At 39.0% G+C, this 17,514-nt stretch overlaps 1 protein-coding gene across 3 annotated transcripts in view; it reads right to left on the reverse strand.

Annotated features, from left to right (window-relative positions):
• Window positions 1–17,514, reverse strand: part of trappc9 (trafficking protein particle complex subunit 9) — a 192,056-nt gene that overhangs the window by 161,938 nt on the left and 12,604 nt on the right. For all 3 annotated transcript variants that reach the window (XM_029513915.1, XM_029513913.1, XM_029513914.1), the window contains 3 exons: window positions 13,933–14,076; window positions 3,079–3,205; window positions 1,080–1,225 (listed from right to left, as the gene is read on the reverse strand). In XM_029513915.1, the coding sequence (XP_029369775.1) occupies window positions 1,080–1,225; window positions 3,079–3,205; window positions 13,933–14,076 (417 nt within the window). The remainder of the gene's footprint in view (window positions 1–1,079; window positions 1,226–3,078; window positions 3,206–13,932; window positions 14,077–17,514) is intronic.

Consider the following 17,514-nt stretch of genomic DNA (forward strand, 5'->3'; position numbering starts at 1 on the left):
AAATAGCCTCATCCTCCACACATTTAGTCCAATTTAGCTGATTGTAGATCACTAAAGAACTTCAGGCTTGAGCTGTGTTCACAAGTGCAACAAAACAGCATCTTGAGTGTTGCTCCAATTCTGATTGATGCCTTTCTGTTTCTTCTCTTTAGCAACAGTGACCTGGGCTCATGGGAATTATAGCATTTTTCAAATTGATGGGGGGAAAAAAAACAACAAACAAACAAACGTTTGATTTGTTTGAATGATTTCCGTTGCAATAATTTCGGGGGGGTTTCCCTATTTGGTGTCCCCTCAGCAAGTCTGCTCTACAGCAAATGCCCTTCCCATCACAACCCTCCCAATAGCCTACCACTTGTTTGCCTTGTGGCTGGGGATTGAACCTGGGGCCTCATGCACTCTACCATTGAGCAAAACCATATTTGGGTTGCTTTGCTATTATTGATTCATTATTATTTGTAGCACTAAGCCAATATTAATTTTAACCTGCTGTGCCAAACGTTCCCAACAGCATTTCTAGCATATCACCAATAACTGATAAAACTGAAACATTGTGAGGCAGACGGTGGTATGTGATTTAACAGAACAGGAACAGCTGGCTGCTTTTCCTTGTGGTAAGCAAAACTTTTAGCTCTAACAGAAGTGAACTAACAGTCAACACAGCTCTTTCTATTCACCTCTTCCACAGATTCTAAATCCACATTGTGATTGTTCTGATCATTAAATGTGAATAAATAAAGTTCTTTTGTCTGAGATAGCAACTCAGGCAAGATATGGACCCCAAAATTGCCCCACACGTGCCATTGTTGTATTGTGTGGGCGATAGAGATGCACCATGAATATAACAAGCACTGCAAAAATGTGTATGTGAATTTGAGTTGAAGTGTAAAGTGCTTTGAATGGTCACTAACAAGAGAAAATGGCTATATAAATCGTTTCTACTCAATTACAGTTAGAGTTTTAACATAACCACAAATGCTTTTGATACCTTACAAGGAGTAACTGCAACCGCGATAGCTATGTATGTGTCAATTACATTGAACTAAGTTTGTATGGTCACTGGCAAAGTGAGGACTTACCTATCTTCTTACAGCGCTCCTCTCCTCTGTTGTGCATGATGATTGGCGAGTAGATGAATGGGCTGGCAGTGGACATATTATGTCCCAGCAGTTCTTTCACTTTGTGCGGGCGCAGACTGACAGGCAGATTCAAGAGCTTCACAGATCTAGTTTGGGAATCAAAGGACACAGTGACATGAGCTTGTGTCATTTGCCAAAGAGCAGCTCTCTCCAAATACGATGATCTCACATCTATATAAAATGTTTGGCTATTTTTGGCTATGTGATGGCTATTTATGATTATTATGGTATACAGCAAGAAATTTACAACAGTAGCAAAGCAAACCTATAAAAAGTGCACGCCGTACTTGAAGGTGTCTTGTCAGTGTAATCCATCAAATAAGACTCTGAACCTGCTCATTGAACAAACATTATGCACTGCAGGGAAAGGCTTTATGTTTGGAGAGGAAAGACTTCAATGATCAAAAGTTTGAAGTCACAATGACATTGAGGGAAAGACATCTTTCTCTCTCTTTTTTTTTTAAATCCACTTAATTTCCAGTGCATGGGTTTCTCTTGGTTTGTTTCTAGCTCTCCACAGTTACCTCCTAACTGCAGCATGTATGGGTCAGTTTTGCCCAGAGGCAGACCTGTCTCACTTTGAGCTAAGTTCTGCTGTCAGTGAAGTTATTTCAGTGTTGTTAAACCATTAAAACTGCTATCCACACCACAACAACTTTTCAATGTGATTTTTCATTGTGTTTTATTTAATCACACCAAACCGAGTCTGGTTTGGGGTTTTTTTTCCCTATTGTTTTGTGCGACCATTGTTGAAGTATTACCCGTGGTGCCTCACCAATAATGAGATTATGTTAAAGGTTCTGCAAACGAGATTTCAAACAAAAACACAGCAGTGAACAACTATTTTTCCAGTAGAGTAATGGTGTGCTAAGCAGAGAATGAAATCACAACCCCCACTGCGTGTGTTGTAGTATCTCTAATTAGTGCATGTTGTCCTCCCTATTCTTAGAGAGGGAAACTGCAATACACTGTGTTCAGGGCAAAGCAACCCACCTTTCCTCCACAGTGGAAACCACGTTTCTGGCTGAAATGGCCTCGGGCAAAAAACAGAGACAAGACCAGAGCACAGACATATTGGCCATTGGGGCTATTGGCTCAAATAGCTGTCACCCAGGGAAAAGTCAAACATCCTCAAAGTTTACTGGCTCCATCAGTGTCATTCTTGCGCCTAGGCCGGTATAAAAGCCAATGGCTGAATCTCTTTCTCAGTCCAACCTTGGAGCTAACACTGGCTGATGTACAGACTGGAGTTCAAGGGCTGTTTCTGAGCAGAGGCCTGAGATGTGGAATCTATTAACTCTAAAAAGTCAGATTCCTGTATATATTGTTGTCTAAACACATCACTGAGCCAAGCCATCATATAGGATTCCAACATGACATTTCTGCTGGTGTAAATACTCTTAGCAACACAACCACAACTTAACAAATCTAATATATTCAAACAATCATTGAGTCCAAATGATGTTTTCAAAATATCCCAAGTAACTTCAATTCAATTCAAACCCTTTTTTAGGATTGAGTACAAGAGTGCAGCAGACAATCTGAAGAATCCAGATGGCATTGAGAGACAGACTTACATTTTGTCCTCTACATGGGATCTGTTGTAAAAATGAAATTCCATTCAAAATTATTCAAACAATTACATGATTTTCAACAATTTTAAGAGTGTACAAAATTTTAATTTACCCTGTTTGAGAAATGGTTTTTAAATGAACTCTAGGGGATTAATGGAAGTCTCGTTACAAAGCAATCGAAAGTAAAGGCACCAATTATACATTCATACAATCGTTTAGCAGTAATGGCTAACTAACTGCCACATTTTGATGCATCAATGTGTAATTACTTCCCTTTTCTAATTGAGATGATATGTAACCAAGTTAAAAATGAAACCAACATGTGACAAGAGAGAAAAAGTAAGACAGACAGACTCTTCTCTTACCGGACAATGGGAAGCTTTGTGAAGGGCACCGGCGGGAGCTTCAAGCCGTCAGGAAGAGTGATGACCTCCATTCCCCCTGGGCACTTGGAGGTATAGTTCTCCAGACTCTGAGTCACTTCCTTCTTCTCTATAAATGAAGAATGTAACAGTAGAAAACTTGCTGAGGCACATGTCCACAAAAAAATCTATAGACACAGTTGTCCACCAATAAAACAGGAGCAATTACGATATAACACAGTCCCCTTTAAATTTCCCCACAACTGGATAATTTGAGTGCTATCAAGAGTTCATGTGTGACAGTGTATGGTATAAATTAACCAGACATTAATAGCCTGTGAGGTGTCTCTCTCCTTTTCCTATCTTAGCAATAAGATTCTCAGCCTTCAAGTACAACTCTAAGTTTTATTGTGCCATCAATACCTTTTGAGGGAACATTACTGCTCACCCAGTTGTAGAATTTGCTTTAGCGGTGCAAGTTTCAAGATTTCCCATCAAGGTGGAGAAGGACATCTACTTGCAAAGCCTACGTAGGGGTAAATTAGGAGCCCTGTGCTTTTCTCCATTTTATTGGATACTAAATAAAAACTGTTCTATAATAGAAAGCACCCAACTTCCTCATTGCACGATCCAAAAACAATGTTCATTTAACCAGCTGCCTAAGATATACAGAGAAATGCTCTTTTTAATAACCAAAAGGATGGCCCCAGGCGGTTCTCAGACAGCTGCAAAACCCCTCCATATAAAAACACTAATCTGTGCACAAACTACAAGCAGAAACCCACCAATCAGATCAATCAGAGTGAAGCCAGAGTGGAGAGAAACAACAGAGGAAAGGTTAGACCAAATGAAATGAAGGAGGATGGAGATAATTAAATAAGTGAGATGGACAAAGGAAAAAATATAAAAGGAATAAAATAATAGGATATGTATGAAGTGATGGCTCACTTGTCCTCCTGGCTCACAGTTTTCATGACTGAAGATGTATGTGTCCATTTTTTTCCTGGTTTTTCATGTCTGAGCTTTCACAGCAGCTGAGTGGGGAGGGGCCACTACAATTGTCATATGCTCAAAGAAAATCACTACCTAGAAAATTTACATTTTTTTGCACCCTTATAGAATATTTTACGTAAAGAAAGCAAGAATGTACAAAATTGAATTTTTCTTTCTTCCACTGTCACATTCAGTGTAATTTTACTAAATGTTATTCTTTCTTTGTGTGGTGGAGTTAATGGGTGTGATGGCAACAGTATCACTAACTTATATCATGACTGAAGCTGGTTTCGGTATCCAAGGAACTTATGGAAAATCTGTGATCAATTGAGTCCAGTAATGACTTAAATGACTTAAATACGTGAATATTAATACTGACAGGAACTCTGGGTAAGGACCTGGTGGAAGAGATACTGTAACTAGCACAAATGGTTTTTCAATGTTCCTGTTTGAAGGGAGAGACTGAGCATAAGGCTGTCAAAAGATCTATGCTCAGAGTTTGGTCTAGGATTGATTCATAAGCTGGAATGAAATATCACAGCCAGCCCTCCCCCCTGACCTTTGGTACAAGGAATATGAAAGTTAACATGAGTGGGAGGTGTAGATTCATTTATACCAACATACTCATTCTGCTGAAGCCAGGTTTCAGCGATACAGAATAAATCCATAATATGATCAGTGATCAGATCATTAACTAATAGGGATTTGAATGATACTGATCTAATATTCAGTACTCCACATTTTTTTGTGGAACATGGGCTATGGCAGTTACAACAGTCGGTTGCTGCTGAAGTGAATTACCACTTTACCATATTTACGCTTATCCTTGGCCAGCAGTTTCTTAGACTGGATGTTGCCCACTCTGGCCCCAGGGGTGGACTTAACTATGGCTGCTGGTGTCGCTAACTTCATGTTCCTCCGAATAGAATCACAAATAACTACAGTTGGAAACATGAACTGTTTGGTGGTATAGAAGAGGGGAGGAAAGTACAGGAGAGGAGAAGAAACCAAATAAAAGGAAAACTACATTTCACAGTAAAACCAGTAGGGTTGAAAGTTGACAAAATTTGAGTCAGAGAGACCACAGGTAGTTTTGTATGAGGCCAGACCATATCATGGTTTTGAAGCAGCATCGAACTTTTTACCCAACGCATTTGTGTTGTGGAAACCAACACACCAACAGTCTCTTGTGTGGCAAGCATCCACCATCCACCCCAAATGCCTCCTGGAAAGTCTGCTGCTAATAATAAATGTGAACCTTCATTCAAAAAAATATGTTGCCTCTACAAAGACAAACAGTCTAAATGATTTACTAAAGCAGTGTAGTCCAGAAAAATGGATTACACCATATAAAAACCAGAATGAGAGCTGATCAAATGACTTCAAATACATTAGCAAACATATGTATCAATGAATTATTCCTGTCAATAAAAACTACTGGCTTAAGATTTACTGCTTCTGTGTCCCACAAAGCCTTAAATTTTGTGCCATGTCTGACCCCAGAGATAGCTGTTTACTCTGAGGCTTGGGCAATTTTGGGCCAACTATGTTGACTGACTGCTATCTAACCTTTCATGCATATATTGAGAATAAGCCCTTAAATTTCCCCATCACGTTTTCTGAGGCTAACCATGCCAAAGCAACGCATAAAGAATATTTGTTAATTTTCCATAGACATGAATTAAAGTCAATAAGAATTGTGTTAATTGCTTGCTAAGTCTAATGTTTGTAGACCTGTAACATGAATCTACAGGAGAGATTCAAGTTTGTACATTTGTAGAAAAGGTTAGTAGCTGTGCGAGCAAAATCTATGAACAAATAACACCAGTTGTATGCAAAGACATGGCAGAAAACTGTGGGTATAAGACTTGGCATTGAAAGTTCCCATACTGTGTGGGCTTTTTCACCAAAGTGGATTTTAAATTAAGTTTGATGAGACTGTCAGAAATTATGGTAAACATTTACTGAGCAGTATGCAGGGAAACCCACCACGGTCATGCAGAAGCACCCACCTTCATCCATCTTGAACGTCTACTCTAATATTTTCCTCTTTGTATTACTACACACACATCTTCACAAAAGCACTACTGGCTTAATTTACCGTAATTTCCGGACTATAGAGCGCACCTGAATATAAGCGGCACCCGCTAAATAAAAAGAGAAAAAGAGTTTTGTTCATATATAGGCCGCACTTTTTTATAAGTCACAGGTGTCGAAAATATGGGAGGAAATGGCATATGGCAGGAAATATGTTAGACAGAAAGATTTCACCTTTTCACCAGGTCGATCAACTTTAACTTGAAAGCTGCATCATATGCATTGCTTCATGTGTTTTCCATGATAAGGGTGTGTGCATGAAGCGCAAAATAAATGACTGAAGAATTTAGTGTGGGTGCGTTTAATTTAATTCGAACAATTTCATTGGTCCACTGTGACCTGTTGGGCAATTTCATTGGTCTGATGTGACGCTAAATGTATTGGCAGGATGAAGCTTGTTACCTGAAAATCCATAAATTAGCCGTATAGTTGTTTCAACCTTGAACCGTAGGGTTCAAAGCGTGTGAAAAAAGATGCGTCTTATAATCCAGAAATCACGGTAACTTTAGATTTCCTTTACAAAATGTCACATGCACAGACTTTCATTTCTGTAGATGCATACCATCTCTTATGGTTTATGCAATTGTGACTGGCTTTTATTTTGTTTTGAGAAGCACTTTGTAAACTGGTGTTTTTAAAGGTGCTATATAGATAGTTGTTATTATTATTATTGTTATTATCATCATCACCATCATATGAAAGCTTTACAGAGGTTCATTTACTATAAACTACTAATTTGGCTTTTTTTTTCCATGACCAGCACATTGTTAGCTCTACTGTACATCTTTCCCTTAACGTGAGGCCATAGTTCTCCTTTGGTGATGGAATTTCCTTCAGGTAAATCTGACCTGAAGGAAATTGCATTGCTTTTCGTGGGTGTTTTTATAATCAAAGCCATGGGTTAAACTAAATGAAATTGTTGGCTTCTTCTCCATTGCTTTTTATCCAACATCCTACCCATACAAACAATAAAGCACATTATAGGCTGGAACAGGCTGTCCAGATCAGCAAAAAAAAACATTTTTACACACAACAAAATGGGGAAGCAATAAGGTCTAGATTCTGCCGTTCACATAGTTCCCCCAAATGAAAGGATCGCATCTTCAAGTGACAGGTGTCATGAAGAGGAATAACAATAGAAGACTGGATGAATGGTAGCACAGGAAAAAGTTTGCTCTTTATCCTCCTCTCTGCGAACTAAGCTTCCGTCATCTTGTTGTGCACTTGAGAGTAGGACTGAGACGCTTTTGAACTTTGCACCTATTAAATCTACCTTCTTCGAAGAGGTTTGTTTTCAGTTCTCTTTCCTTACCGAGCACTTCATTAAGCATACACTTTCAAAAGCCCAATATAACCGAATATTCAGCGAAGCGCTGCACACACCATTCAAATTAGCTTGACAGTAATGATGGTGTTCAGGTATTCTGACAGGGTCTTTTGTACTATTGCTGTATTACTGTGTCCCAGTTTGTCGAGACAGATTTCACATAATTCATAAAGCAACAGGTGTTGCTCTGCCGCTTCTGCCGAAGCATAAACGCTATGAAAAGCAAAATGAGAGGAATGTGGGTCTGAGGGATGATCTGTAAAGGCCAAACAAACTAGTGCAACACACCTTCTTGCCTTTCTTCTGCCTTGATGTGTATTGTTTTTGCTGCTTCCTCCAAAAGATGCATTAGTAGGGCTATCCCCTTAAAGTTGATGAATGGATGCCTCCTCTTCCAAGTTGACTCATATTTTGTGATTAAATTGACTGAAGTTTTTTCTCAAGGTAGAAGCTCACACAACAGTGTATGTGCCTCATCTCTTTTTTTGCCCTCATGCATTTCCTGCCAGAATGAAAGACTTTGCATAGTTTGTAACTTTGATAAGATCATGACAGCAAAGTTCTCTGATTGTGTGTAAATGTTTTGAGATCACAAATGATGAACTTTGAAACACACATCTGGTGAAACATGAGTATAATATTCAGGAGTATGGTGAGGGAAACTGAATCTACAGGACAGGTGCAGTGGAACGTATGATATAAACGCCCAATTTCAAAAAAGCTGAGACACTGTAAAATGTAAATAAAAACAGGATATATTGATCTGCAAATGTGAAAAACCCATATTTTATTTCCAATTGAACATAAACATAAACATATCGGATCATGAAACTGTGCACGTTTTACCATTTCATGGAAAAGATGGGCTCATTTTGAATTTCAAAAAGTTGGAACAGGGTTATGTTCACCATTGTGTTGCATCCCCTCTCCCTTTAGCACATCTGGGAAGTGAGGCGACCGGTTGCTGGAGTTTTAGGAGAGCAATGTTGTCCCATTCTTTTCTGATGCAAGATTCTAGCTGCTCAACAGTCCTGGACCTTTGCTGCAGGATTTTTCATTTCATGATGTGCCAAATGTTTCCAAATGGTAAATGGTCTGATTACAAGCAGGGCAGTTCAGCACCCAGACTCTTGTCCCATCAAGCCATGCTGTTGTGATGGATGCAGTGGTTTTAGCATTGTCTTGCTAAAATATGCCAGGCCTTCCCTGAAAGAGACGTTGGCTAGATGGGATCATGATATGCTCTAAAACCTCTATGTACTTTGCAGCACTGATGGTTCCTTTCCAGGTGTGTAAGCTGCCCATGTCAAAGGCACTAATGAAACCCCACACCATCAGAGATGCAGGCTTTTGAACTGTCCACTGATAATAAGTTAGATGGTCCTGCTCTTCTTTCAGCGTCCATGTTTTCAAATTTTGATTCATCTGACCACAGTTTTCCATTTTAAAAGAGCTTTGGCCCAAAGAAGACGACTGTGTTTGTTGACTGTGTTCATATATGGCTTCTTCCTTGCATGACACAGCATTAACTTGGATTTGTGGATTGGAAACTGTGGTCACAGATAGTGATTTCTGGAAGTGTTCCTGAGCCCAAGGAGTGATGTCCAGTCGAGAATCATGACTGTTTTTAATGCATTACCATATCAGGACCAGAAGATCACAAGCATCCAGTTTTGTCCTTCGACCTTGTCCCTTGCCTCTGTCCCAACTTTTTTGAGATGTGTTGCTGCCATCAAATTCAAAACGAACTAATATGTTCCATGAAATGGTAAAATGTCTCAGTTTCATTATATATGTTGTTTGTGTTCTATTGGGAATAAAACCTGGGCTTATGGGGTTAGGGTTAGATTTGCCAAAAATAGCATTTAGTTTTTCTATACATTTTACACAGTGTCCCAGCTTTGAGGAATTGGGGTTGTGTTTCTCCATTTGTATATACAGTCTACACAAAGTCTTTCATAAACCTAGAAATATGTACAGAAAACAATGAAAAAATACATTTTCTGGGAAAAGTCACTAACTGAATGGAGCCTTGGACCCCTGAGATTCAGACTGTCAGCACCAACAGCTTGATGTACACAGTGAAAACGAAATGTAATTGGACAGCAGTTGGTTGAAGATTAGCTGACATGTTGCCAATGACACGTTACTTTAATCAACATGACAGATGGTCGGGCAACTACATCAAACAGGACGATAAATCGTACTTAATAATTAGCAATTTTCGTTTTCCATGAAGAAGCCAATGTCAGGCTGAATAATAGTCTCCTAACAAAATAGAAATGGAAAATAATGACTGTTGTCAACTGTGCTGATTTGAAACTTTTTCTACTTTAAATTTATGGCATCCAACTTTGATACAGCCCTAACGGGACGACACTATAATGTTCCCCATTATTTAATTAATAATCTCAGATTGCAATGAAATATGAAAACTCAGCAGTACAGTTAAAGTGAAACTAAGGGAATTTTTATACATATGCACTATATAAAAATGCAATGCGTAATTATAGCTATTTCTTAAAGAGAAATGTTGAACTTTTGCTCTATAATAAAAAGGTGGATAGACTGTTCACCCAGTCAAGGCTGTTGATACTAACTGACACTCAAAATCAATAGAGATGTTGCATCTTCAATGATCTCCAAAAATAAGGACTGTTGATAGAAGCTACTATACTTGCCACAGATTTGAGGAATTGGGGTTGTATTTTTGTTGTTCTCTGTGTTGTTCAAAAGAGTAAATGTTGTGCACAAATCAATGAAAAACTGATTTACAAAGAGCAAATCATGGCCAACTGTAAATTTTCATTATCCTTGAAAAATCTTTAGAACCTTTTTGGTAAACTAACTTCACTGGACACAATTAAGCAAGACGCATGCACCTGTTACACTGTACGTCAACACAAAAACCAGTCAATGAAGTCCAAGGAACTCTGATCAAGATCCCCTTGATTAAGATCAGACAGAGGGTTTGAAACCTTTCATTAAAAGCTTGTGCATTCACAGGAGAACAGCGGGAAACATTTGGGCCACTAAGACCATTCCTATACACCATGTCCTGAAGTGGCCCAGCCAAAGCCCATACTTAGAACCATTAAAACATTGTTTTAATGGAGGGCCCTGAAAATGCCAACTCACAGATGCTTCCATCTGAGAGGAATCCGAAAAGGAAAAACTGACCAAATCCAGGTGTGCAAAGTTTGAAGAGGCTACCAAAAGGTGCTGCTGCAAAACGGCCTCCTTCGTTGATTATTCACACACACACACACACACACACACACACACACACACACACACACACACACACACACACTTTCACCTTGTTACTGAGGGATGTTATTGAAGGACTTAAACATACTGGAAAAGTGTGTTTAAAATGAAGCAGTTTGAATACCATCTGGACCCTGTGAGCACGTCATTATTATTACTGTTACACTGAGAAAAAATTGTGATGAGGCAGCCATTTATTCAAAACGTAAGCCCATCTTATAAGCAATAATCATCTGCCCTTTGTATTTCTATGGAAATATCAATCTACTGACAAGAAAAGTGAAATGAGCCATTTTTTCCAAATGATTTCCCTGGTCACTGCAGCAGCACAACAAAAACATCCCATTTTTCTGAGAATATTTGTGATTTAATGTTCTGGCTGAAGAAGATCAGTAACTTGGCCTAGAGATGGTTAACCCTTCATCAGTTTCATGGAGCGAACATGGAGTGTCTGCTGGGGAAATTCTGGCCAATGGGTGACGTAAACAATGTAGTTGGTCAAAGTTTTCCAACATAACATTTTCTATTAGTCCCTTTGTTTGTTTGTTTGTTTGTTTTTTTGTGAAGAAGTAGTAGTATTGGGGCCTATAAGGCTTGAAAATACTATAAACAGCAACAACACCAATAACCTGTGACACCATCAGTCACAATGCAATTACCCCATCAGTAATCTGGCAGCCAGATGGGTAAAAGATATAAACAGGTCAAATAAAAGGCCATCAAGGGTTCCAGTTTGCATTTGTGATTGATGAGAGAGTAACAGTGCAAAAACTCAGTGGTGACAAACAAGATGGTGAGCATGTTCAACAAGCTTGTCAAGAACCCGAAGAGAATCTTGTGGTTTTACATGCTAGATGTAAAACCTTTCTCTTATCAAGTGTCCCTCTCTAACACCACTCTCTGGGGCAGGACTACAGCAGCTATAATTAGCCCTACCTGATCACCTTGTCATGACCCAGACAAAGAGCTGTAGGGAGCTATCTTAAATTCTACCACGACTAAAAAAGATGAAGGCTCTCATAAAACATTCAAGGTATGTTTCTACTGATTTCAGCGAAGACTCAGAGAGGCCTTTGAAAAGACCAAAACCAATTCAGACGTGTGGCTCCTGGGATGGTTGTGATTACATTAAAAAGAAAGAATAGCAGATGGCATCCAGACAATGTGTTTTCTCACTACAGTATCAAACATTGTAATTAATTTGCAAAAAAAAATGAGCAAGACCTAACCTACCAACACTAATATGTAATGATATCAGAGACAATATCTGGAGCTCTTCTAATCATCTCTGTCTATTTTCAGTTCCCTTTCAATTAAACTGTATTTTATAGCAGCTCCAACAAATTAAAAAAACTCCCACACACAATCAAACAACTATGTTTTGAACACCACCCCTGGTATTAGCAGAGTCATCAAAGACACATTCATTACCATTGAAAAAGTAAAATTATTTATTGTTATGCTACACTTTCAAAATATGATCAGCCAGTCAGATCCTGGGGTAAAATGTGTTGTTGGGCTCTACGTCCACATTGGCAGTTCCTTTATTTCCCAAGATACCCAGAGATCAAGAGACACAGAATTATTAGTTGATCCACTGACTGAGATATTGATAAACGGCAGTATGCCAAAATCTATACAATAAAGGATCCAGACTTGCTGCCTGCTGACCAGTCAATATATTAATAAGCCTAACCCTGCCAGGTCTATTGATAATGAAAACATTGCTCCTGTTCTGAAGGTTTTCTGCATGTTAATCACGCCAACCAGAAAAATTCAAGCAATCTGATAAAACATGAGGTTAGCACAGATGAGCTCAGTCCAAGCTAAATCAAAAATCCCTTTACAATACCAACATGGTCATAAATGGTGGTGCCATTTTTTTAACCACCACTTATGACCAGACGCCTTTGTGAGTTTTTAGTGATTTTTGTTGTTAAAAGCTGTAAGATTCCAAACACATTTGTTTATAATGTGTCTCTAATCCTTTATCTGTGGAGAATAGGGATTACAGAGAAATTTGATTTCAGTATGAAGAATTCTTCTAAAGAACTCAGACTTTTTTGGTAGCGTATACAGTTGACTACCTTTTATAATCTTATAAGGGCATGATAAAGATGCCAGAAAGGTAAACCCTAAGAGCAGTTGAATAAAAGGGAAAATGATCGGAACAGAAACAGAAGGAAAAAAAATCAAGTGTCACAAGAATCCCCCTCAGCACAGAAGCAGCAGAGATGCTTTTGTCATCTGTTGCAGAACCATATAGAAGTCCTTCCCAGCGTAGTTCCTGTCTGTGATTGACACAGACACACCCAAACTTAGGCTGCCATTCAGTGGGACCATTTTTCCATGAGAACAAACTACAACTTCTGACATTTTTAATTTCCCTCTGCAGACTAGGAGTAAAGACAATCACAGGAGGGCACCTAAATCACTTCAAGCAGCACTCTGACCCCAGGAAAAAAAATAAATAAATAAATCACACAAAGTTGATATAAAATGTATTCTATTGTAGCGAAAGCTCTCCTCAAAACCAGCTTACAAGGTCAGTTCCTCTAGCCAGAAAATACTTGATAGTGGCAGTCGTGGTTACATCATCCAGTGTTGTTTTTCTCCAGCCCTTGATGAATATAAGGCTGGAGATAGTAATATTATTCAAGCAGGACTGTTCCTAAGACAGCTTTTACTATCAGCACCCTAAACACACTCATTCAGTTCTCTATGCTGACGTTTAATATTTTATAAGAGAAGCTTGATCCATGTTGTTCATACCTCTTTTCCCTCCCTCCATTCTCAAGCTCAGAAGCCAACCGAGGATTACACTGGCCTCTTTTGTGTGGCCAGTGGACCATCTGGCTCACACTGCTCCAGTAAAAACCCTATCTCCTGGCTGCACATGATTTCTGCTCTGAGCACAATGTTGTACTATGCGCCAAAAAAACAAAAAAAAAAAAAACAAAACAAGAATTCAGTCTTTGTTGTGCGTCATACTATTTAGCACAAGATATAACACCGCAATCACCAAAAGACAGGGGGCCTGTTTCTATATTTTTTTATGTCTGGGAATGAATCTAGAAGCACCTCACAGGCTTGAGATTCTAGAAGAAAAAAATAAAGCAAAACAGTGCTGACTTTTCAAGCCTCTTTCTGAATGTTTACTGTGGGCTGACCTTGATCAGACAGGAAGTCCAGCATGGTCTGCAGCAGGAAGGACAGGTGGCGCACAGACAGACCAGGGTTGCCCATGCGACGTGAAGCGTACACCAGTTCATGCAGGAGACGCATCTGCACAGCAGCCCAGCCTCTGTGAGTGCCTAGGAGAAAGAGAGAGGGGGAGAGAGAGATTCACAGACATACACTGACAAAGCTCATTGCTGACATCTAATGTTAGACAGCTACTGAACCAAAAAAAGTACAGAAGCATCAGTGGAGTTGAAAGAATCATGTTCTGTGCATCTGACACGGAGAACTTCATGACACCGTGTTTCAAGGATGAAAAACAAATTTCTTCTGAAAACGTAGGCGCAACATGAGAAACAAATACTTGGCTCTTCATAGATATTACACATACTATTACACAAATATAAATGCATGTGAAAAGAAGGTGGGTACAAAAGTTTGATTTTTTGATTCTGCAGTTGAGCATGAAAGTTCAGCTTAGAAAAAATATTTGTGCAAACATAAAACATGAACATCAAGGATGAAGCAATTACATCCCGCCATCCTGTTTGAGATCTATTAATGTTCACACACATACTTTTAGAGACCAACGTTCATACACAAACTGCACCAGTCTAGCACAGTCATAAGTTACATTGCCATTATTGAAAACATCAGTCCTCAGTTGGTGTCTTTCAATCAAATAAGCTGTACTTCAGCCTTCCCTCCATCACTGTACAAATGAACAGTGAAGGAATCTGATTCTGGAGGTCTACCCGCTGAATCAGATTAATCTCCATTTACAATATATATGCAATGCTCTATATCTCTGTCTCTCTAACTGAGAGTATAATAAAGATAAAAAAAAATGCCCAACAACAGCCCTGCAATGAAACGTCCAACAAATGTCCAACAAGTGTGTGACAAACTGTCATAAGCCTGGATTTGGCATGCTTAACACTTAACATAATCAGATCAAACTTAAATGTTTTCATTGGAACCCTCTCTTAAAATGTAAGTATCACTGTAACGGACTATCACGTGCTTGAGTCTCGCGCTAACTTCACAAGTGCTTTTTGTTTCTGCACAGCTCCACAAGACACCTTAATAGCATTCTAGTCTGACACCAAACATTATATAAGACCTTCAGCCCCCTTACGAGATCCCCTGCTCCACTCTCAGCTGTCTACTGTTGACTCACTGAGTGGGAAAGAAAACTAGAGGAAAGATGTGGCGGTAAGGCCTTGGGAGCTTGATGGAGGGAAGGAGGATATTTGGTAAACACTGATGTTTTCTCTGCTTAAATACCACTTTCAATAATGTTGAATCATGTCCACGATGCTTTTCAGCATTTTTCTACAATGGTGATTATCCATCCTGACTTCATCTGCCATCTGAACAAACTCTAAATGCAATTCCTTCATGAACTATTTTTTTACTGTAATGAAACTGCACCCACTAAGCAGTGTAAAAATAGCTGACTCCCACCTGTCTGCCAAAACTAGTGCTTATCTGAAGGACAGTAATCCAAAGGACACTTTGAATTTTCTGAGGATGCCACTCTCACCCGAGCACGAAAAATGGGGTATCTCACAATCCAATTAACACACTACCAAGTTAATGAGCCCAGTGCCACAGCCCAGCAGTCACACTGTCATGCAAACCTGAAGGCACTGTACCTTCGGACTGCCTCCAACAGAGCTGGGGGGATTTTCTACTGTGCAGGAGGATGACACTGCCATTATTCTCTACGAGAATAAACATGTAAATTATTACAAAAAATAGAACTCCCCATATTTCTGTGACAGCGTGACAACAGTGGAGAGTTGAGTTCTATTCCAGGAGAAGAAAGAAAGCAGACTGAAAATGAGTGTTCCCATTTCTCGTAAAAGGGGGGGGGGGGCTGTGAGCCACTTAAAAAGCCATTTGTTCCACTGTATCTCGAGGCAAAGCAGCCTTTATTGGAATGCACCAGTGATCCCCATTTTCCTTCTCACTTGAACTTCCATCTCAAGCTTATTGCTTGATAAACTCTCACCTGATCCCGACTGCCAAAAGACTTGCAGCCATCATTCCCTGATATCCCATCATCCCTGTGGGGACTGGGAGTGGATATATCGGTGCCTCAGTTGGAAGAGGTGTATTAAAGAGCACTGTTTTGTGTTATCTGTGATTTAAGTCTGTTATTAAAGCTTACAAGCTCCATGGAACAGTCTCCCTATTAATCCAGCTGTGTATCTCATTTTATTATATTTCATATTGATTAGGAGTAAAGTTAGAAGTAAAGTTTCAGTGCCCATGGTCTGGCATACTAATTTATCCTCTATGTTAAGAAAAAAGGCTTCTTACCTTTAACTTTCAAATTTGAAATGACCACCTTAAATTTTGTATTAGATATTTCTTCACTCTTTCCATTTGCATCCTTGCATCTTAGATGCAAACTGATTTATTTTTTCTATATTCTCAACTAAATGATGATTATTACGCCAAATGTAGTAAATAAATATGGAGTAAATGTAGTAAATACATATGTAGTAAATGTAGTAAATAAAATTGAACTATAATGTTATTTAAAGATGGGAGCATAAAATTCAATGTCTTTGGTATTTGATACTGCGTGGGTTTCCTCCAGATACCCCAGTTTTCCTCCCACCGTCCAAAGATGTGCATGAATAGGTTAACTGGAGACTCTAAATTGACCACAGGTGTGAATGCGAGAGTGAGTGGTTGTTTGTCTCTGTTTGTCCTTGTGTGTTGACCCTGCGATGGACTGGCGACCTGTCCAGGGTGTACCCCACCCCTCGCCCAATGTGTGCTGGGATTGGTTCCAGGAGCCCCGCGACCCGGATACGGATAAAGTGTATGAAGATGAGTGAGTGAGTGGTATTTGGTATATATATTTGGTATTTATGCACTAATGTTACAGTACTTATATGTTAGCATGAAACACAGCAAAATGCAGTTAAAAAAAAAAAAAAAACTAATGTAATGTAATCCTTCCTTAAAAGGGTAAACTATTTCCTATTTTCCAATTTTTCATCCTGAGGCTCTTTTCTTAGTTGAGATCATACAGTTCATCATCATCATCATACTCTAAAAAGGGCACTGCCCACAATGCACTTTGATCATGTCTTTCATTAGCTGTTCCTCTGTCTTATCACCATCATACACTGCATATAAAAAAGGACATTGATCTGAACAGTGAACCCAATTATGTAGAGCCTTGGCTTTATACTATATATAATGACATTCAAGGAGCAACTCCACTGGTTGTGAAAATATGTCAGATTCTATTGAAATCTATGGAAAAATGTCTACTCACATGATTTATGGGCTCAGTAAACATTTTCACAGGAGTTTATAGTCTCGTCTCTAGTCTCTCTAAACTGAGATAAACTTCAGTTTAAACTTGCTATCACTTTGCTTGTTTTGAGTATAAGATTTTAATAGTACAAAATAACTGATTGCCTAAACTTGAAGCATATCAACATACAACTAGCAACCTTCTATCTCAAAAACCTGAAGCTTTTTCCTAATCACAGTTTATAAAAAGGAAACGAGGACAAAGCTTAACAGCATATCGGAGAGAAACA

The sequence above is a fragment of the Echeneis naucrates genome, chromosome 11, assembly GCF_900963305.1.
Source record: "Echeneis naucrates chromosome 11, fEcheNa1.1, whole genome shotgun sequence".
Classification (NCBI taxonomy): Eukaryota; Metazoa; Chordata; class Actinopteri; order Carangiformes; family Echeneidae; genus Echeneis; species Echeneis naucrates.